Source organism: Dama dama, chromosome 18, assembly GCF_033118175.1.
Source record: "Dama dama isolate Ldn47 chromosome 18, ASM3311817v1, whole genome shotgun sequence".
NCBI classification, from domain to species: Eukaryota; Metazoa; Chordata; class Mammalia; order Artiodactyla; family Cervidae; genus Dama; species Dama dama.
Genome location: NC_083698.1, coordinates 48,463,095 through 48,484,999, shown reverse-complemented (window position 1 = coordinate 48,484,999; position 21,905 = coordinate 48,463,095). Strand labels below are relative to the sequence as shown.

Below are 21,905 nucleotides of genomic sequence, written 5' to 3'. Positions count from 1 at the left end.
ATTTTGTGGATTGATAAAATGAAGGGCTTCCATGGTGGCCCAAATTGTTAAAACTCCACCTGCAATGTGGGAGACCTGAGTTCTGTCCCTGGGTTGGGAAGATCCCCTAGAGAAGGGACCAGCCACCCACTCCAGTATTCTGGCGTGGAGAATTCCTTGGACAGAGGAGCCTGGAGGGCTACAGTCTGGTTCAGTTCAGTTCAATTACTGAGTTATGTCCAACTCTTTGCGACCCCATGGACTGTAGCACGTCAGGCCTCCCTGTCCATCACCAAGTCCCGGAGTTTACTCAAACTCATGTCCATTGAGTCGGTGATACCATTCAACCATCTCACCCTCTGTCATCCTCTTCTCCTCCCGCCTTCAGTCTTTCCCAGCATCAGGGTCTTTTCCAATGAGTCATTTCTTCACATCAGGTGCCCAAACTATTGGAGTTTCAGCTTTAGCATCAGACCTTCCAATGAATATTCAGGACTGATTTCCTTTAGGACGGACTGGTTGGATCTCCTTGCAGTCCAAGGAACTCTCAAGAGACTTTTCCAACACCACAGTTCAGAAACATCAATTCTTTGGCACTCAACTTTCTTTATAGTCCAACTCTCACATCCATACATGACTACTGGAAAAACCATAGCTTTGACTAGACGGACCTTTGTTGGCAAAGTAATGTCTTTGCTTTTTAATATGCTATCTAGGTTGGTCATATTTTTTTTTCCCAAGGAGCAAGGTCTTTTAATTTCATGGCTGCAGTCACCATCTGCAGTGATTTTGGAGCTCAAAAAAATAGTCTCTCATTGTTTCCCCATCTATTTGCCATGAAGTGCAATGATCTTCATTTTCTGAATGTTGAATTTTAAGCCAACTTTTTCACTCTCCTTCACTTTCATCAAGAGACTCTTTCATTCTTCTTTGCTTTCTGCCATAAGGGTGGTGTCACTTGCATATCTGAGGTTATTGATATTTCTCCCAGCAATCTTGATTCCAGCTTGTGCTTCATCCAGTCCAGCATTTCTCATGATGTACTCTGCATATAAGTTAAATAATCAGGATGACAGTATACATCTTGATGGATACACCTTGATGTACTCCTTTCCTGATTTGGAACCAGTCTGTTGTTCCATGTCCAGTTCTAACTGTTGGTTCCTGACGTGCATACAGATTTCTCAAGAGGCAGATCAGGTGGTCTGGTATTCCCATCTCTTGAAGAATTTTCCAGTTTGTTGTGATCCAGACAATCAAAGGCTTTGGCATAGTCAGTAAAGCAGAAGTAGATGTTTTTCTGGAACTCTCTTGCTTTTTTGATGATCCAACAGATTTTGGCAATTTGATATCTGGTTCCTCTGCCTTTTCTAGATCCAGCTTGATCATCTGGAAGTTCATGGTTCATGTATTGTTGAGAATTTTGAGCATTACTTTGCTAGTGTGTGAGATAACTGCAATTTTGCACTAGTTTGAACATTTTTTGGCATTGCCTTTCTTTGGGATTGGAATGAAAACTGACATTTTCCCATCCTGTGGCCATTGCTGAGTTCTCCAAATTTTCTGGCATATTGAGTGTAGCACTTTCACAGCATCATCTTTTAGGATTTGAAATAGCTCTACTGGAATTCCATCACCTCCGGTAGCTTTGTTCATAGTGATGCTTCCTAAGGCCCACTTGACTTCACATTTGAGGATGTCTGGCTCTAGTTGAGTGATCACACCATCATGATTATCTGGGTCTTGAAGGTCTTTTTTGTATAGTTCTTCTGTGTATTCTTGCCACCTCTTCTTACTATCTTCTGCTTCTGTTAGGTGCATACCATTTCTGTCCTTTATTGTGCCCATCTTTGCATGATATGTTCCCTTGGTATTGCTAATTTTCTTCAAGAGATCTCTAGTCTTTCCTATTCTGTTAATTTCCTCTATTTCTTTGCATTGATCACTGTTCTACAGTCCATGGGTTTGCAAAGAGTTGTACATGACTGAGTGATTTCATTTTCAAAATAAAAGCACTATCTGTCAAAATGGAAAAGCCCAGAGGTAGAGTAGATTTTAGAAAATCAAAAAATGTGACATCTCCCCCATTTTATAGTAACAATGAGACTTAAAAAGATTGGGTTCTTGTTCATAGGCACACTTGCCGGGAAAGAGCTGCATTGTCACAGCATCTGCACAAGGCACTCTGCCCTTAGCAAACTTCTGTTTGCTTTGATGTTTTAATACTTTCAGCCTCTACCTGTGGTCCTCCAGAATGCTGGCATTTTTCCATTTGGCCAAAGTAAAATTTCATATTGTGCTTTTCCATTGGATACGTAAGTCCCCGTAAAAGTTACAAGGACACTGTAGCCCAAATAAAAACCCTGAATCAGGTCCTGCATAGAAAGAGAAAGCTAAACTCTCAATTCACAGTGTAGGTACTGAGCCTGTGGCTTGAGGGATGGATAGCAGTGCTTGAACTGACAGTTGTGCTGCTGAGTGCGAATGGGCTCTTTATGGACCCTGTGGGCTGCTTCTGCCCAGCCTTTAATCTTTCCTAAGCTCCAGACCAGGAATCAAACCTGGTCTGCCCAGGACTTGAGGCATTTTGCCATGAATTTGAAGAGCACTCTAAAGATTTGAATTCCAACTCTACAACTACTAGCTCAGTAACCTTGGGCAAGTCACTTAACTTCTCCCGACTGTGATTTCTTCGTGAACAGCAGTAAGATCTGTCTCATTAAATTTATATGAAGATAAAAAGAGACAACACATGTAAAGAGTCTTATCTGGCCCGTGGTAAGCCGGCCATAGACTCTGTTGTAGCCTCTGGGTTCCTGGTAGAGATAACTTCAGTGAAGTGATGCACTGTCTGATACTTTGTAAACTCTTAACAATTGTTATTTCACATCTTTATCAATAATGCTAGAAACTTTTATATAAAGAAAATATTAAAAGAAGGTATGTGTAAGACAGTAAATGGCAAAATTCCATCAGCAAGCCTTTGAACTTTAGATACTAAATAAACCTGACTGCTTCAGTAATACATTGACTGGCGTTCTCAGAGCCACTTCTCTTTACTTTATCAGAATCTCTCAATAGCATACATTGTCTGTTCTCTTTAGCTTATTTGGGCATTACTTCCTTTTACTTGGGAGCTTGGAGGAGGATGTACAAAAAATATACCCATCACCTCCTATGAGCTCATGAGTCATATATTGTCTCTTATGTTCACTTCTGTAAAGCAGTGGAAGCGTCCCTTAGGAACTGATTTGATGCAAATTAAGAAATACCAGCATAATCTTGTTGCCTTCTGCAGAGGGTTCCTGAGATATTTGGCAACAACCTTGTTCCTTAAGCCATAAATTATGCCCCAGGGAATGAGGTCTCTAATAGGACTATCCTTGAACTTGACTGCCACAGCAAGGCACAGACACCATTCATCTGGGGCCAACTTACCTTCTGTAGTTCCTCACAGATCAGATGGGTGCTGAGCATTCTCTCTCAGTCTAAGGCAGCTAGTGAAAATTCAAAAAATTTAGTTAGCAGTTCTCCTGACTGTGTTATTAACCAAAGGCAAAAGAGAAAAGGTAAAGAAAAAAATTTTCTGAATGTTAACATCAAAAGTATTTTTCAGTTCACCCATATATACAGAGAGAGAGACCTAAATATTATTATTGTTGTTGCACTTCCCAATGAGACAGTGATTTTCTTACATTTTTTTTTTATTCATATAGGCAGACTTAAGTAGACAGTGATGTAGCAAGCAAGGGTGAGAGCTGTGCAGCGTTCCTTAACAGGAAATTAGATTGTCAATTTGCCACCTCAGCATGATCCATCTCATCTGCCCCCCTCCCCTCTGTGACATGCAGTCAGTTACACAAATATTTGATTTTCATTCTTTCATTGATTTCTAAGTTGTAACCCTTTCCTGTGCCTGTCTAGGTACACGTTTGCCTTGGTTTATAGACCATATGAACATATGTGTTTGAGTGTCTGTAAATTCGGACAGTTTCAAAATCCCTTAGGAAGCTAGGATTATAAAAGAAATCCAAGGAAAATACCAGAGCAAAATAAGAATTTTGTTCTAAGAAGTTCATTATAACTCATAAACATAATTTTTTTTTTTTTTTGGCTGCTCTGCACGGTATGTGGAACGTCCCTGACCAGGAGTGAGACTCATGTCCCCTGCTGTGAAAATACAGAGTCTTAACCACTGAACCACCAGGGAAATCCTCATAAGCATAATTTTTAACTGTTTAATTTTATATTATATTTGCTTATAATAATATTGCTCTGAATAAAAAATTTTAATTTCCCACAACTTAAAGTGATCTCAAGTTCTTTATCCTAAGGACATGGAAGTTAGATAAGTATTCACAAGGGGTTTCAGATGTAGCTGTAATATTTTATTTCTTTAAAAAAGATACCAAGCAAATATAAAAATTTTTTAAATTAAAACTGAGTGGTAAGTACATGGATATTTCATTATTTTATTTTAAAATATTTTTTTCTCTTTGGAATATTTCACAATAAAATAAGGGAAATATACAAAGATGTTTAGGTTATTCATGCTTTCCTCTTTTTTTGTTACTATAGAAAGTATTCATCTTTTCTGGAACATTTAGAAAAAACTTGGATCCCTATGGACAGTGGAGTGATCAAGAAATATGGAAAGTTGCAGATGAGGTAAGGAGGTTAACTGAAATAATTTTGGAAAGGGTTGCTCATATGCACACAAGATTGGTTATCACAGCTGAGATCATTTTGCATACTCACCTTTGTGCATGTTGGTACACGTATGTGTGTAAATTTAAAATGGAAAACTCTCATACTCCTGGAGCACCCAACTCTTTGGATTAGACTTTTCCTCAGTGGTCAGTCAGGCTCCAGCGCCAGCATTACATTAGCCTTCCTCCAGAGTGTGCATCACGGAGACATGAACTAGGAGAGACCTAGACACCTACACCAGGATTATTCACCATCCAGAGAAGCTTCTGTCCGTTCCTTCTCATCTGTTCCCCATCTGGGTTCTGAAGGTTTCCCAGCACAAGGACAAAGCTTTGGTTTGATATGATACACTTCTCTGAAAAACACAGGTTTAGCAAAAGGGTGGTGATCGTTTGTGCTGCAGTCTTCTCTGGAAGTCACCAGGAGTCAACTGCCTTTGGGAGCGTTGGTCATGAGCATCTCTATGCAAAATATGATACTAAATGACCTAGATGTAGCATGCTGTGTTCTTTGAGGTCATTAGTACACCATAAGAAATACATGGTTTGAAATAGAATCCAAATTCATGAATAACAACCTGTATCATAATGAAATAACAGCCTGTTTATAAGGAATAAGTGGTTCATTATAATTGAAGGTATGATACAGAGGAATTAGAGTTGGTGGAGAGCTTAAGTGGAAATCTTGGCTTGCTTGATAGACACTCTAGCTGTTAACTAATAATTCTTGAAATACAGGCATCGTATTTAAGAAAGAAGAACATAAGTTGTTTTAGTTTATTAAACTTGAGGTTTATGTCCAAAGATCTCAATGGTGCCTGACTACAGTTATGGGACTTAAGAACGCTAGATGCAAAGGCCTTCTTAGAGAACAGCTTTATCCCACTGTTTCCAACATATTTGGAAATCTTTTTATTCCAAGTTTTCTTTCCTTGTCTGCCTCCCTTCGGAGTGGATCTTGCCAGGAGCTTTGAAATGCCCATGAGTTTAAACACTTACCCATTGAATGTCTAACCTTAACATGCCCCTAATAAAATGCACTTAGATTAACCGTCTTCATTATCAAAGTTTCCTTATTACTGAACAAACAGGGGTTTTAAAGAAAACATTAACTAAATTGCAAGTGACACATTTTAAGGTCTTTGATGTGACTTCAGAGAATGAACTATAGGAACACAATGTGTTGGGAGAGAAACTTTGAAAGGAAGACAGAAGACTTTATAAAATCTGGAAGTATTGCCAAGTCACAATAAAATTTACAGGAAATCAGGGTCATAAAAATAAAGTTTTAGAAGGCATGGTTAAGATTTTTTTTAATCATTACAATTCTTTTAATGATATATATTTCAGACATTCAAATTATGTTACAATAGCTAACATATTTTCTTTTTTATGAATTTGAGAACAGTAATAGGTAAAATTCCATCAGCAAGTTTTATCATTTCGCAGGTTTTACATATTCAAATTTTGATTGTCATTGCCAAACTGCTACACAAAATAAGATATACTAATGATACTTCTAACAAATATTCGTTATTTATACCATAGGCAACTGAGAATACTCCTGACATTGGTTACTGATTATAATATACAAATTTAACTACCCACCAGAAAATGTTCAAAAGCTCTCAGAAAAAAAAATACTCAAAATCACAGAAATTCTGTTCTCACAGAAGTATATATGGAAACATTAAAAAAATACATAGCCACTTAAACATTTTATATAAAAATTAACATTTATTTAGATATAAATGAAGCAGGTTTCTACACATTTAAGCTTATAACTGAAATTCCATTTCCATTTTTTGTTCAAAAAGAAAAAAACTAAAGCAATGAATAGATGTTTAAATAGAAATTATCCTATCTATATCGCTAGAACTAATTTTACATATGTATGTGTATATACATTTACAATATGTTTGTATATGCATATAAATTTTCAACCAGTACGTTTATATGGTATAGCAAAATAACCATTACTTTACGTTAGCTATGAAAATAACTATGACTTAAATGACAATTCCCTTTTAATGTCTTCCCTTCTTCCTAAAGATAAAAATAAAATCCTTTGGGCATTTTTCTTTGTTAAAAGTATACAACCTAATCTTTTCCTATGAGAATCTAACAGTCTGAAGACATGAAGACAATCTATGTATCCCCATGCCCAAAAACTCACTGCATACACACCAACTGTGATGATAGACCCAAGATGGCAGAGTAGAAGGTCAGGGGCTCATCGTCTCCTGGGAACTCCAAAATTACAACTCGCTGCTGAACAACCGTTGACAGGAGAATGAAGGATCCCGCCAAAAAAGGATACCCCACATCCAGCAAGACGGCTGGAGGGGCAAAATTACGTTTCGAATCAAACCCCATACCCACCAGAGATGCTTGGAGGGCTCAAACAAAACCTTGGGCTCACCAGGGGATGCCACAGAGTCTGAGCCAGACCTGTCTTTGAGTCTGAGTGTCTCCTGTGGAGGTATGGGTCAGCAGTGGCCTGCCGCTGGGGCAGGGGCTCTGGATGCAGCAGACCTGGGTATAGCATAGGCACTTTAAATGCTGGTATAATGCAAAAATTTTACCTTTTTAGATTTTTATTTGATCAGCTCATATTTAGGTATATCTTTTTACTGGTCTTTTTAAAATAATTTGCTGTTCATAAAGTTGCTGCTGCTGTCTTTGTATTAATGTCATGTATTTGAGGAGTATTGGTAAATTTTTGTTGAAGTAGCATTAGAATAGAGCACAGACAAAGCAGCAAAAGCCCAGAGAAGCAGAAACTACATTGGCTTACAAGTTATGGGGTCTGGGTTTAATCCTATATGGTTGATCATACGCTTTGCCCAAATAGGACCATTTGGGGATGTGTCCATTACTCACCTGGACAGGAGACTAGAATGAAAGATGTCAACCAGGACTGGCCAGGGAAAACTGGGATTGAATATCATCTCATCTGGGCCTGTCTCTGACCTTAGTGTGACTCGTTTCTCTAGAGGGAGATGAACTGAGTTATAGCAGAGAGTTAACACTTGAATCTTATCCCAAGAGCACCTTCTTTGTAATTCCCCTTTCCCTGAAAGGGAAATCAAAAGAGCTCATGAAGACAATGTCAGGCCAAGAAATACTCTATTCCTACCTTGGATTTGGCCCTACACTCCAGGTGGGACCTTTGCACACCTGGACTGGATCATGTGAAGCCATGAGGAGCATGCCTAGTTACAAACTCTAAGACTTGGGAGCAAAACTGGTGGTCAAAGCAGCTCTTTTACCCTTTGTGCCCTAGGCCCAGGCCTTCATCCTGGCATTGTACGCCTTATCATTCAATGGATGAATTTAAAGCAAGTCCAGGGAGAGAAAGAGTTTTTGTCTATGACCTGGAACTGTGAAAGAAGACTCTTGAGAGTCCCTTGGACTGCAAGGAGATTCAACCAGTCCATCCTAAAGGAGATCAGTCCTGGGTGTTCATTGGAAGGACTGATGCTGAAGTTGAAACTCCAATACTTTGGCCACCTGATGCGAAGAGTTGACTCATTGGAAAAGACCCTGATGCTGGGAGGGATTGGGGGCAGGAGGAGAAGGGGACGACAGAGGATGAGATGGCTGGAAGGCGTCACCGAGTCAATGGACATGAGTAAACTCTGGGAGCTGGTGATGGACAGGGAGGCCTGGCATGCTGCGATTCATGGGATCACAAAGAGTCAGACACGACTGAGCGACTGAACTGAACTGAACTGAAACCACTGAGGACCAGTTCTCCCTAGGAGCCCTGACTACTAGCTGTGTAGACTAGGAGAATTTCAAAGGAGGCTGAATCTTGAGGGAGGAAAAAAAAAAAAAAAATTAGACCCCTAACATTGTGGTCTAATAAATTGGTAGGGTTGCTATAAATTTTTAGGCTAGTATGTATAAGAGGCCCAGCCTAGGGCCTGGCAAGTAATAGTCAGTGAACATTAGCTATTATAGTCATGTTTTCATGTGGTCTTTACCTGGTTGTCTTTTATATGTTGCTGTTTGACAGAATCCTATTTGTTGTCTTACTTTACTTACTTTTCCTGGAAAATATCATGCATCTTCATAGCTCTAACTAATTCTTCTGTGCTAATGACTCCCAAATCTGCCTGTTCCCAGAGCTTCCTCACTGACATTTCAGCATGGACAAGCATCTTATGTCCATAAGTGAGTTTCATAGCTGCACCACCCACACAGTTGTCTTGCATTTCCAGTCTCGGTGAATGGCATCACCAGCTTCTTGTTGCCCAAAGCCAAGATCTGGTGCTCATCCTTGACTCCCAATTTCTCTACCTGTCTCCACCTGTCAAAGGTGTTGCCTTCAAATATCTAGAATATATTCACCTTTCTTTGTCCCCATCTCACAACACTCCTCATTCTTGTGTGGATTTTTGAAATAGACCCCTTTCTAGTTTCTCTCTTACTGGCTCCTAACAGTTCATTCTGCCCTTTGCAGCCTTGCATCTGATTGCTTGTTTCTCCCATTCTTATGGCTCCTTATTGCCTTTTAGACAAAGTCCACACTGCTCATAGTTGATGTGATTTTTGTCTATGCCTGTCTCTAAACTCCCTCCGCAACTGCCCCTGCTTACCAGGATCCAGCTACACTGAATTTATTTGGTTCCTCTAAGGCACCTTGTGCTCTTTTGCAGAGGCTTTTTCACATGCTCTGTGGCTGGGACACCCTGCTAGCCCTTCACTACCTGCCCCTCCTCATCATTCAGGCCTCTACTTATACCTCACTTCTTCCCAGAAACCTGCCCCGATGCTCCGGTTATGAGCCCTCCTAGGTGTCTCCTATACCTCCATGCCTGTCACAGCTTTGTCCACATGAGAAAGAGATTCACCTCTTAACTTGTCCACTTCCCCCATGGGCTTGTAAGCTCCTTGAGGGCAGGGATGAGTCTCTGTGGTGTTTCCAGAGCCTAGAGCAGTGTGGGGCATGTGGGTGATGTTCAGTAAATATGGATTGAATGAATGAATGAATGATTTGATTAGTTTATTTAAATGAAAAAAATAAATTGTTCATGTGTAATGTGTCGTGAAGGCAGCCTTGTGATCCACACAGGTTTCACCGTTTGTCATGAGCACGCTGAGCGTTGAGACATCTGAGGAGCTTGGCTGGGATGGGTGAGGGATGCAGCTCCCTCCCTTGGTTTCCGGATCACAGACTCTTTCCCCACAGTGAGCTGCCCTGACATTGTCTATCATCTCAAGCTCCTTCACTGCAGTCTCAGTGTTACTCAGTGTTATCCAAACTGATAGAATGGTTTTGGAATGGAGACTTTTTGGGAATTGTTTGCTTCTTAGATTGCTTATAAAATAGTTTCCTTATTTACACATCAATACTCAGGTAAGCTATTTTAGAGAGCAAGCTAAATAGCAGAAATAGTGGCCTTTTAAGTTGAAAATTTGTCCTGGAAAACCTGTAGAGTAGCAAAACAAAGGTCTAAAGGAGTTGACAGAGTCTATCTTTGTAACTACCTATCAATGGACTTCCCAGTCCAACTACACTTCACTTTCCTTTTTTTTTTTTTCCATGTTTCCTTGTCACAAGAACAAACTCTTGCTTTATAATAACATTTCAGAGTGCAACAATTGCAAAAGTCGATACTTTGAAGAAAATGCCTGGTCCTTTTCAGACTGTAACACATTTTTTAGTTTGATGTGTGGCAAAGTAAAATTTGTTCTTTGTAAATAGAAGTTTGGAAGTATGTATGATTTATCAGTTCAATCACAGAAAGCTGGCAAATGCTTTTTTCCTAATCTTTATATCCACAAACTGTGGATGCTTTAAGTTATTTGCAATGCTAAGTTGGAATGAAAATAATTAGAAATGTTGAGATTCCATATATTTAAAATTCACTTTAGTTTGAACAGACTAAGCTAAAGTTTATATTTGTTTTTAATCTATTGAAAAATGGTTTGTGGCAATAGTGCAAATAACATAGTATACACGCACACACACATATATGTGCATATGCATGTATGTAAGTATAGGTATTTATTTTTAAAGAATTCTGCTGTTAAAGATCACTAAATTATATGATTTCTGTAGCAAGTTCCCTTTCAGTCTTTTTTTTTTTTTTCCCAATAGCACTTTTCTCTTTGAGCAGTTATTTCCCGCTTGTTAGTTTTCTCCCCATTTGAACCGTGAGTTTCTTCAAGGCAGGGCTTGGTGTTATTCATCTTTGAATTCCCAGGTCTGCCATAGTACCTAGGATTTAATAAACTCCCATTAAGAGTATATTAAGGAATCTATTACTAAGCACCAAAAAAAATCATGAGGTTAATTTAAGCCATTCTTATTGGCATGTGGAGTTGGTAATAAGAGCTTTGTATCTTTTCAAAACTAATTACTAGTCTGTCTTGCTTCCTATTTTCTCTCTAAAGCCTATTACCATATCAGGCAGGAAATAGGTAATTAGTACATTAAATATTCACTGACTTCAAATTTAAAGATTTACTAACTTAGGTTCACCTTTCTCTAGTGAATATGGTTTTAAAAGATTTTTTTACTATACTTGGTAGGGAGTTAAACAGTGAGATAGAAATGTGGCAAAATGCACCCTGGATTGGTCTGCCTCTCTGTCACTCATTGCATAGTTTTGTTCTCTATAACAGTGCTATATATTTAGGTACTTGTTTACTGTGTTAAGAAGTTCCATTTGGGTAAAAACTACAGACTTTGTTCAGCTCTTTGTCACAGGAAAGTACAAAGTATAACTCACTAAAGTAGCTTTCCCAGTGTGGCCTTAATAGATGAGGGTATGAGTGGTGTGAATCTAAAAAGGAAGAATACATACTGTGAAACATTCTTAGCAAAGTCCTAACCCTGTTACTAGGGGCATGGTGTAAATCGTTAGTATTGTAATACTTCCTGCTAACTTGCCTTCTACGGTAACTTACAAAGGGGAAATCTTACAAATCATGCTGTCATATCTGTGAAGTGTTTCAGTGACCAGGCCCATGACTCGGAATTCCCCAGGTTGTAACAATAGTAATACTTAGGGTGGATTAGGTGCTTACCCTGTGCTACACTCTGTGGCAAGATCTTTCCACAGATTATCTCATTTAATCCCCATTATAACCCCCATTATAATCTATCCTATTATTTTCCCCATATTTTCCCAGTGAGTTATTAGGTGAGACTTCCAGTAACACAGTTGACATCGTCAGCAAGGGAGTGGTGGAGTGCAGACTGAAAGCTACTTGTGTGTGACTTCGAAGTTCTAGTATTTTATCAGTAGTTTTCTTGATGCTTAATTTGACTTTTAAAAAATTCCCCAATATTTCTGATTCATCTGAAGAAAATACTGACTTACAGTGTTAAAAAAATCTCCTTATTTTATACTTTTTAAAAAGAGGTTTTATAGAATCTTAAAAATGAGAAAACGGAGGTATGCAGATGAAGTGACTGGTCTTAGGTCATGGTCTATATTGGCAGAGCTAAACCTAGCACCATTTACCATTTGTCATTCTTCTTTAGATTTGGATGTTTTAAAATCATTCATCAAAGCCATGTTTGTCTTGTTGGGTCAGCATTCTAGGGGCTCAGTGCACATTTGTTGAACAAATGGATTGGATGTGTTGAGGCTGGCAGTGAGTCCAGCAAGGGCACTGAGCATGTGTCTTTTTGCTCAGAAAGCTGACAGTCTAACAAGGGAACTTGCACCCATGCTTCTGGGACTGTGTGCCTGACTGACCTAGCAGCTGATCAGAAGTATTTGGGAGGGTACTCCATGCTAAGCTATGGCACAGACCTGAGAAGGTCAAGGTGTAGAGGAAGCTATAAGCTGTGCGTTTAGTGCTACTGGAAGTAAAGGTAGAGAGGGCTGGGTTCTGAGTGCCTTGTCTGCCATGTGAGAGAGTTCAGTTATTCTGTCAGAACAGCCACTGTAGGTTTTAAAACAGAGAAACCATAGGGTCAAACCTCTATTTTAGAAGGGTTCCTGTGGGGTTTTGGGGTGACAAATCAACTTGAGATCTATAGCATGAAGCTTAAGGATAATAATGGCCTGGATTCAGTTGTTATTCAGTTTAGGGTTAGTGAGAATGAGTAAGATTAAGAAGTATTTGAAAGAGGCCTGGGGCTGGAGATAGGTGAAAAATCATTCGCTTATCAATGGTAGTCGAGACCCTAAGAGTGAATGAGATCTCGGGAGAAGTGTTTGGAGAGCTGGCAATAAGGAAAACTAATATTCAAGGGACAGGAAGAGGGAGAGTTACCTACACATGATAATAGGTAGAAATGGTTGGAGAGGGTGTGGTTTCTCATAAGCCAAGGATTAGATGTTTGAAGAAGGGGAAAAATGTTCTGTGGTCTCAGGCAGTAGAGACAATAGATGTACACTCATTGTTTAAGATTTCTAGATGACAAAAGGGTAAATATTAAATAATAGCTAAAGGAAAAGCTGGAGGCAAGTGAGGGGGAGGGATTTGTTTTTGTTTTAAGAAGGGAGAGATGTAGCAGGTTCACAGGCTGAAGCCAATGAAAAGCGCAAGCTGAAGAGAGAAAGAACCCAAGTCCTCCAGCTCCTCACTTGAGAGAGCCCTCATTCACATTCTCAGCTATTCAGATGCCAAATTAGCTTTATGTTTAAAGCTACTTTAAGAATACCTTGAAGGTATTCTTTCAGAATACCTCAGAGTAGTCCCCTTTGTCTAATTAATGTGTTTACATTCCCTGCCTTCTCAGAAACTTTTCAAACATTGATGAATTCTCACAGAATGAGGCTGCTTTAAAGAGAAATCCAGTCAAGGAGTATTGTCTACAATACATATCATGGGCACATAGTTAATATTTACTGAACAAACACAGTGATGTGGGCCATCTCTGACTTCATCACTGAACTCATGCGAGTCTGTCTTAGGCCATTATCTCTTTCTGCCTATATTACAGGTAGGTGAGAACATATCTCACCTCCAAAAACTAAATCTCAAACTTCCCAAGGGCAGGATATAATAATTTATGTATCTCTTTAGCTCTCAAGTACTCAGCAACACTTGGCAAAAATATGTATGTCAATTCACATTTATTTGAATAAGTGATATGATGAGGGAAGATTTCATTTTTGTTTTATTTTGAAAGAATGGATTTCTGTATCTCATTTGCACTTTCAACCAATTTTTTTTCTATCTAGCTTAAAAAAAAAAGTCATTGACCCTAACAGAATTCTCATATTCTACCCTAATATCTAGGTACCTTTAAATCTCCAGTTATACACTGCTAGTTTTTTGGCTGTACTGTGCAGCCTGTGGGATCTTAGTTCCCCAACCAGGGATTGAACTCATGCCCCCTGCAATAGAAGATTGGTTTCCTAACCACTGGACACCAGTGAATTCCCAATATATCACTATTTTACATCCAGTTACTTTTACCTCATAGTTTGATCACTTTCTTAAAGTCAGTTTTTTGTTGTTTTTTTAAATTAATTATTTTAACTGGAGGCTAATTACTTTACAATATTGTAGTGGTTTTTGCCATACATTGACATGAATCAGCCATGGGTGTACATGTGTCCCCATCCTGAACCCCCCTCTTCCCTCCCTCCCCATCCCATCCCTCAGTGGCTTGCCAGCTGATTTTTTTAGTGCTGCATTTCATTTTCTATTATGGTAGAGCAGAGAATGGAAGGTGGCATAAAGGACTCTGTTAGGATAGAGTAACTGCATTCTATATATATTATCTTTTCTTTATTATTATATTATCGTATCTTTAATTGTGTTTACTTATCTGTGTATGTCTTTATAAACCCTGAACTTTGCCAGTCATCATCTCTTTAAACCCTATTGCATGACCTGGCACAGAATAGGAACTCACTGAAAATCTCATGAAAGACAAAGTACAGAACTGAAATATTCTGTAGACCAGTGATTTAGAACTGCCAAGATTATACAGTCTTTTGTTCAATTAAAGCCAAGTAGCAAGAATGGTGGTGGTAGAGGGGAGTTGGTATGAAATTTAAACTTTTAGAACTCCTGTGTGTCTTTTCAGATTGTCAGCCTCTTAAATGTTTTAAACCCTGTAGTACGTGAACTACCCCTCCTAAGCATAGCATTTTCCCTCTTTTCTGCAGGTCGGACTCAGATCTGTGATCGAGCAGTTTCCTGGGAAGCTTGATTTTGTCCTTGTGGATGGGGGTTGTGTTCTAAGCCACGGCCACAAGCAGTTGATGTGCTTGGCCAGATCTGTTCTCAGTAAAGCAAAGATCTTGCTGCTTGATGAACCCAGTGCTCATTTGGATCCAATGTGAGTTTCAGAATTCCTGTCATTTACTAATACAGGGAGGAGAATGAATCATTGAGACCTATTTCATATTGACACAAATTTCCATCAGGCTGTCATGTCTGCAAGCAGACCACCCTCTAGATACAAAGTAATTGCCCGATAGAAAAATTACCACTTGACATGAGTACAGGTACTTATTTCCCAGTATAAGAGCTATGTTTTCTCTTCTAAGTATAATTTTAGAATTTCATACAAACTCTTCCCCCTTATCATTACATGGTGAAATATTTAGTTACACAGGTGTAATTGAATCCTTATGGTTTTCCTTACTATCCCATTTATACCACAGGAAATATTTATAGCACAAAACAAAGAACTACTAGTGATTATACATAATTAAAAACATATTTATTTGGGAAATTTTTTTCAAGCTTTGTGAAATTTTTTCCCAAATATTTGTCCTATTTATTTATGAAAACTTAGAATCTATGCTATGGTTGGAAACTAGATTGTAGCTGACTCTGTCTCTCAACATTATGTTAAAAGGATTCAAGAAAAGAGAAGTAATTTAAAGAATTAAATTGATAGAACAATAGGTCTGTTATCAAGGATAGAGACAGGTTATTAATGTTGTGTGGTATTATATATTTTTTTTCCCTAGAACATACCAGATCATTCGAAGAACCCTAAAACAAGCATTTGCTGATTGCACAGTAATCCTCTCTGAACACAGGATAGAAGCAATGTTGGAATGTCAACGATTTTTGGTGAGTGTTTATAATTTACCTTAGATTTTATCTCTCCTTTGATTCTCAATAACAATCTTCTATGTGATCATTCCTGTAAGTCACAGCAATGTACAAACTCTTCCTTATAACACGTGTCACACAACCATCCAGCTTTACTCCAAATACCTACCTGCCTAAGTTTCTCACTTTGGTCTGAGCAACAAGGTGAGGTTGGAATTCAGCAAATCTAAAATAGCAGCTTATCACTAAGTTACATTAATAAATTAGAATATCTATACTTATTGAGTCTTTTATTTGGGGATTAAGTAATGAAAAAGACTAAGTCCCAATGCTTTCAGAAACTAAATCTCCCTTGGATGTGGTCCAGGCCGGGCCTGGATTGTCTTGCAGTCTGATGTATGATTTCAATGCAGATGGCGAAAGGTTTATTTCATTTTTAGCCATTATGTGGAGTTCATCTTTGTGCCTCTCCCAACCACGTTCTCTTTGTGCTTTCAAAACTGCCAGAGATTCTTTCAAGTGATGTGTACAAATTCCTTTGGGTTTAGTCAGAGGGAAACTCTGGGGATGATATACCACATCATTTCTTTTTTTTTTCTCTTTCATTTGTTTTTATTAGTTGGAGGCTAATTACTTTACAATATTGTAGTGGTTTTTGTCATACATTGACATGAATCAGCCATGGATTTACATGTATTCCCCATCCCAATCCACCCTCCCACCTCCCTCTCCACCAGATCCCTCTGGGTCTTCCCAGTGCACCAGGCCCGAGCACTTGTCTCATGCATCCCACCTGGGCTGGTGATCTGTTTCACTATAGATAATATACATGTTTCGATGCTGTTCTCTCGAAACATCCCACCCTCGCCTTCTCCCACAGAGTCCAAAAGTCTGTTCTGTATATCTGTGTCTCTTTTTCTGTTTTGCATATAGGGTTATCATTACCATCTTTCTAAATTCCATATATATGTGTTAATATGCTGTAATGATCTTTATCTTTCTGGCTTACTTCACTCTGTATAAGGGGCTCCAGTTTCATCCATCTCGTTAGAACTGATTCAAATGAATTCTTTTTAATGGCTGAGTAATATTCCATGGTGTATATGTACCACAGCTTCCTTATCCATTCGTCTGCTGATGGGCATCGAGGTTGCTTCCATGTCCTGGCTATTATAAACAGTGCTGCGATGAACATTGGGGTGCACGTGTCTCTTTCAGATCTGGTTTCCTCAGTGTGTATGCCCAGAAGTGGGATTGCTGGGTTGTATGGCAGTTCTATTTCCAGTTTTTTAAGAAATCTCCACACTGTTCTCCATAGCAGCTGTACTAGTTTGCATTCCCACCAACAGTGTAAGAGGGTTCCCTTTTCTCCACACCCTCTCTAGCATTTATTGCTTGTAGACTTTTGGATAGCAGCCATCCTGACTGGCGTGTAATGGTACCTCATTGTGGTTTTGATTTGCATTTCTCTGATGATGAGTGATGTTGAGCATCTTTTCATGTGTTTGTTAGCCATCTGTATGTCTTCTTTGGAGAAATGTCTGTTTACTTCTTTGGCCCATTTTTTGATTGGGTCATTTATTTTTCTGGAATTGAGCTGCAGGAGTTGCTTGTATATTTTTGAGATTAATCCTTTGTCTGTTTCTTCATTTGCTATTATTTTCTCCCAATCTGAGAGCTGTCTTTTCACCTTACTTATAGTTTCCTTTGTAGTGCAAAAGCTTTTAAGTTTCATTAGGTCCCATTTGTTTATTTTTGCTTTTATTTCCTATATTCTGGGAGGTGGGTCATAGAGGATCCTGCTGTGATTCATGTCAGAGAGTGTTTTGCCTATGTTCTCCTCTAGGAGTTTTATAGTCTCTGGTCTTACATTTAGCTCTTTAATCCATTTTGAGTTTATTTTTGTGTATGGTGTTAGAAAGTGTTCTAGTTTCATTCTTTTACAAGTGGTTGACCAGTTTTCCCAGCATCCCTTGTTAAAGAGGTTGTCTTTTTTCCATTGTATATCCTTGCCTCCTTTGTCAAAGATAAGGTGTCCATAGGTTCGTGGATTTATCTCTGGGCTTTCTATTCTGTTCCATTGATCTATATTTCTGTCTTTGTGCCAGTACCATACTGTCTTGATGACTGTGGCTTTGTAGTATAGTCTGAAGTCAGGCAGGTTGATTCCTCCAGTTCCATTCTTCTTTCTCAAGATTACTTTGGCTATTCGAGGTTTTTTGTATTTCCATACAAATTGTGAAATTATTTGTTCTAGTTCTGTGAAAAATACCATTGGTAGCTTGATAGGGATTGCATTGAATCTATAGATTGCTTTAGGTAGAATAGCCATTTTGACAATATTGATTCTTCCAATCCATGAACACGGTATATTTCTCCATCTGTTTGTGTCCTCTTTGATTTCTTTCATCAGTGTTTTATAGTTTTCTATGTATAGGTCTTTTGTTTCTTTAGGTAGATGTACTCCTAAGTATTTTATTCTTTTCATTGCAATGGTGAATGGTATCGTTTCCTTAATTTCTCTTTCTGTTTTCTCATTGTTAGTGTATAGGAATGCAAGGGATTTCTGTGTGTTAATTTTATATCCTGCAACTTTACTATATTCATTGATTAACTCTATTAATTTTCTGGTAGAGTCTTTAGGGTTTTCTATGTAGAGGATCATGTCATTTGCAAACAGTGAGAGTTTCACTTCTTCTTTTCCTATCTGTACCACATCATTTCTATGAAGAATTTTGAGGCTCCTTGAGGTAAATGTTTTTCTTAATGAAGGATGGTTATTACCATTATTATTACTAAGCTTCAAGTGATAAATTAGGGGCCGACTTGCAACCTCTTTCCCAGCCATGATCAGATTCAGCTTGAACATGTGAAGGAGGTGCAGTAAACTCACGCATGTGGTGGTTTAATCCCTAAATCATGTCTGAGTTTTTGCCACCCTATTGGCTGTAGCCCGCCAGGCTCCTCTGTCTGTGGAATTTCTCAGGCAAGCATACTAGAGTGGGTTGCCATTTCCTTCTCCAGGTTATCTTCCTGACCCAGGGATCAAACCTGGTCTCCTGTATAGGAGGCGGTCTCCTGAATTGCAGGTGAATTCTTTACTGACTGAGCCACCAGGGAAGCCCAAACTCAGGCATACCCTGACCAATTCCAAATTATTAAGCTTTAAATCCACTGTTGAAGACATCCAACTCTTTATGGTGCTGTGGACTTAACGCTTATTTTTAAGGTTAATACATCAGGGATCTAACATAAATAATTCCTATTTTTCAAAGCCCACTTAGTTCCTCTAAAGTTCTCTGAAGAAGCACATTGTTTAGTACTGTACCAATTAAAAAAAAAAATATTTCAGCTTCTAAGTAGAAAATTACAGCTAATATCACAAGTGGTAGAAGCTCTCTAAAGCAAAAGGACGCAGCAGTGAGATGAACAGCCCCTGACTGTTCAAACCATGAGCCTCTGGATACTGTGTTCTTCTTGGCTTTCCTCCTCCTCTGAGCTGCTGCCGCTCTTGTCTTGCTGTGGCCCACCCTGCCTCCTTGTCCAAGATCTCACTAACGGCCACTTCCCTAGGTCATAGAGGAGAACAAAGTGCGGCAGTATGACTCCATCCAGAGGATGCTGAGCGAGAAGAGCCTCTTCCGGCAGGCCATCAGCCCCGCAGACCGCTTGAAGCTCTTGCCCCAGCGGAACTCGAGCAGGCAGAAGTCTCGGTCTAATATCGCTGCTCTGAAGGAGGAGACCGAAGAAGAGGTGCAAGAGACAAAGCTCTAGAGAGCAGAGCGAATGTTTGCCTGGGACCTCCACACATGGGAGTTGAAGGGAAAAAGTTTCTGCTTCAGAAAACAAGGAGGAATGATTTTTTTTTTTTGGAAAAAAGAAGAAGAAGTGTGGGTAAGAGGAATTAAGGACACTCCCCTGGGTCTGGATCCATGGCTTCCTGGCAGTGGTCAAATTATGTGACAGGTACTTCAAATCCTTGAAGATATACCACTTGTGTTCACCAGTCAGCCTTCCCTGAAAACTTTTCCCTTTGGTGGTCACTGAAAAAGTGGCTGTAAACGTCAGCCAGATTAATCCTTCAGTTTACTGTTTAGTCAGACTTACTCGTTTGTAATAGTAGAGAAGATCTGTAATTATACTATTTAGAGATACAATTAAGTAGTGCTAACTGGAACTTGAGTGGCTTCTCTCAGTTTATATACCTTCTTCTCTACTTTCTCCATGGTATTTAAAAACACAGCTAGATTGTCTATTAAGGATTCAGACAGTCCTATTTCCAAGCAAGGAATGGAATACTGTGAGAGGCTCAAGGCAGCACATCAAATATGCACCATGCAACATCTAAGTGTCAGGAGACACTAAGATCTTAGTGTCAGGAGACAGAACTTCCCAGTCCTGGAAATCAGGCTTAGTACTGCTCAGCAATACCCAAATCCAAATAATTTAGACAATCAGAAAACATCCCTTAATTGAGATATGGGCTGTTACAGTCCCATGCAGGGAACAAAGATGTAGCTCCCTTGATTTGGCAGTGAATGGTTCTGCTTCCAGAAAGTAGCAAACTTATAAGATAGCTGAACTGAAGAATGGCTGGAAAAATGCTTTAATGCGTATTGGTACAGGAAAACCCCTCATACCACAGAAGTTCCAGGTACAGAGTGTGCAGGCAGAAAGACTGTGGGCGCTCCATGTAGATGTACATGAAATTCAAAATCTAGGTGTAGAGAGGGCGATGTGTGTTTTCAGGCTACCTATGTGCACTTCATACTGTACATACCGAGCGGGAGAAATAATGGGCACACTGAACACTGAAGAGTCAATCGTGAATTAGTTTTATATTCTTCTGTTTTATAGTTTTGTGATGCAAATGAAATTTTCTCTAGAAAATATTTATTTTAATAATGTTTCAAGCCCATATATAAATGGCTGTATTTTAAGAATGATTATATTATGAATTATATTTGTATAAAAGAATTTTTATATTTGAAATGTTGACTTTTTATGGCACTAGCTATTTTTATGATACATTACGTTAAAACTGGGATGGGAGGAAACCTTGGGGGAATATTGAGGGGATATTGACCAGGGTTTATGAATTATGCTGTTGCACACACCTGTGTGATTCCCAGCCCACATGCTGGTTCCATCTTAGATGCAGTTCTAAGAAAATGGTACCACAAAATCTGACCACCCCTATCAAGAACACACTGCCTTCTCAACTCCACACTAACCATTAAGATTGCATTCTATTTATTATGGTAAGGGAATATCATGTGTCAATAAAATCCATATATTTGTGTGAAACTTGGCTGTTTTCAGATGTTTTCATGAGTTATGTCTCATTGATGTCTTCAGTCTCTAAAGATTATGGAACACAGAATATTCATCTTTCTTTTAGATACAGCTTCTTGAGAATCCCAAGTGCAGTAAGATAGTCTAAAACATTATTTCTGTTTTTAAATTGTGTTGAAATATACATAACCTAAAATTTACTATTTTAAAACCATTTCTCAATGTACAGTTCAGCAACTAAGTATGTTCACATTGTTGGAAATCGTCATCATGATCCATTCACAGAAATGTTTTCATTTTGCAAAACTGAAGCTCTGTAACCATTAAACCTAACTCCCTATTTATCCTTTCCCTCAGCTCCTGGCAGCTACCATTCTATCTTTGGTCTCTCTGAATTTAACTACTCCGAATACTTCATATGAGTGCAATCATTAGTATTTGTCATTTTATGATTGGCTTATTTCACTTAACAATGTCTTCAGGAGGGTTTTTCATGTTGTAGCATATGTCAGAATTTTAAAGGTTGATTAATATTCCATTGTAGGTTACTAGGTTGGCCAAAAGTAAAACTTTCTTCAGTTTCAGGTAAAAATAAGACACATTTTTCATTTTCACCAAGAACTTGATTGAACAGTGTATTCACCGTTTTGTTCCGCTACCTTCTGCCATTTTTCAGGCAACTTCATTATTCCATCTCCCCAAAACGTTTTATCTTTTTGAGCAAAGAACTATTCCAGGTACCTTTTACAGTCTTCCAGGGAATTTTTTTCCATAAAGAGAATTGTGTAAAGACCAAAATAAATGGAAATCTGAAGTTACAGTGTCTGATGAATACAGTGGATGAATACGGATTCCCAGTCAATCTGTAACAGTTTTTGTCTGATTGTCAAAGAAACATGCAGCCTAGCATTATCCTGGTGGAAGAGCATG

At 38.7% G+C, this 21,905-nt stretch overlaps 1 protein-coding gene across 3 annotated transcripts in view; it reads left to right on the top strand.

The window, feature by feature from the left end:
• CFTR (CF transmembrane conductance regulator) overlaps positions 1–21,334 on the top strand; it is a 192,406-nt gene extending 171,072 nt beyond the window's left edge. For 2 of the 3 annotated variants that reach the window (XM_061165292.1, XM_061165293.1), the window contains exons 24-27: positions 4,558–4,647; positions 14,780–14,952; positions 15,593–15,698; positions 19,254–21,333. In XM_061165292.1, coding sequence (XP_061021275.1) covers positions 4,558–4,647; positions 14,780–14,952; positions 15,593–15,698; positions 19,254–19,454 — 570 coding nt within the window. In that variant the 3' untranslated portion in view covers positions 19,455–21,333. Of the gene's footprint in view, positions 1–4,557; positions 4,648–14,779; positions 14,953–15,592; positions 15,699–19,253 lie in introns of all 3 variants that reach the window. The other variant, XM_061165291.1, reaches the window with a different exon arrangement.
• The last annotated feature ends 571 nt before the right edge of the window (positions 21,335–21,905 follow it).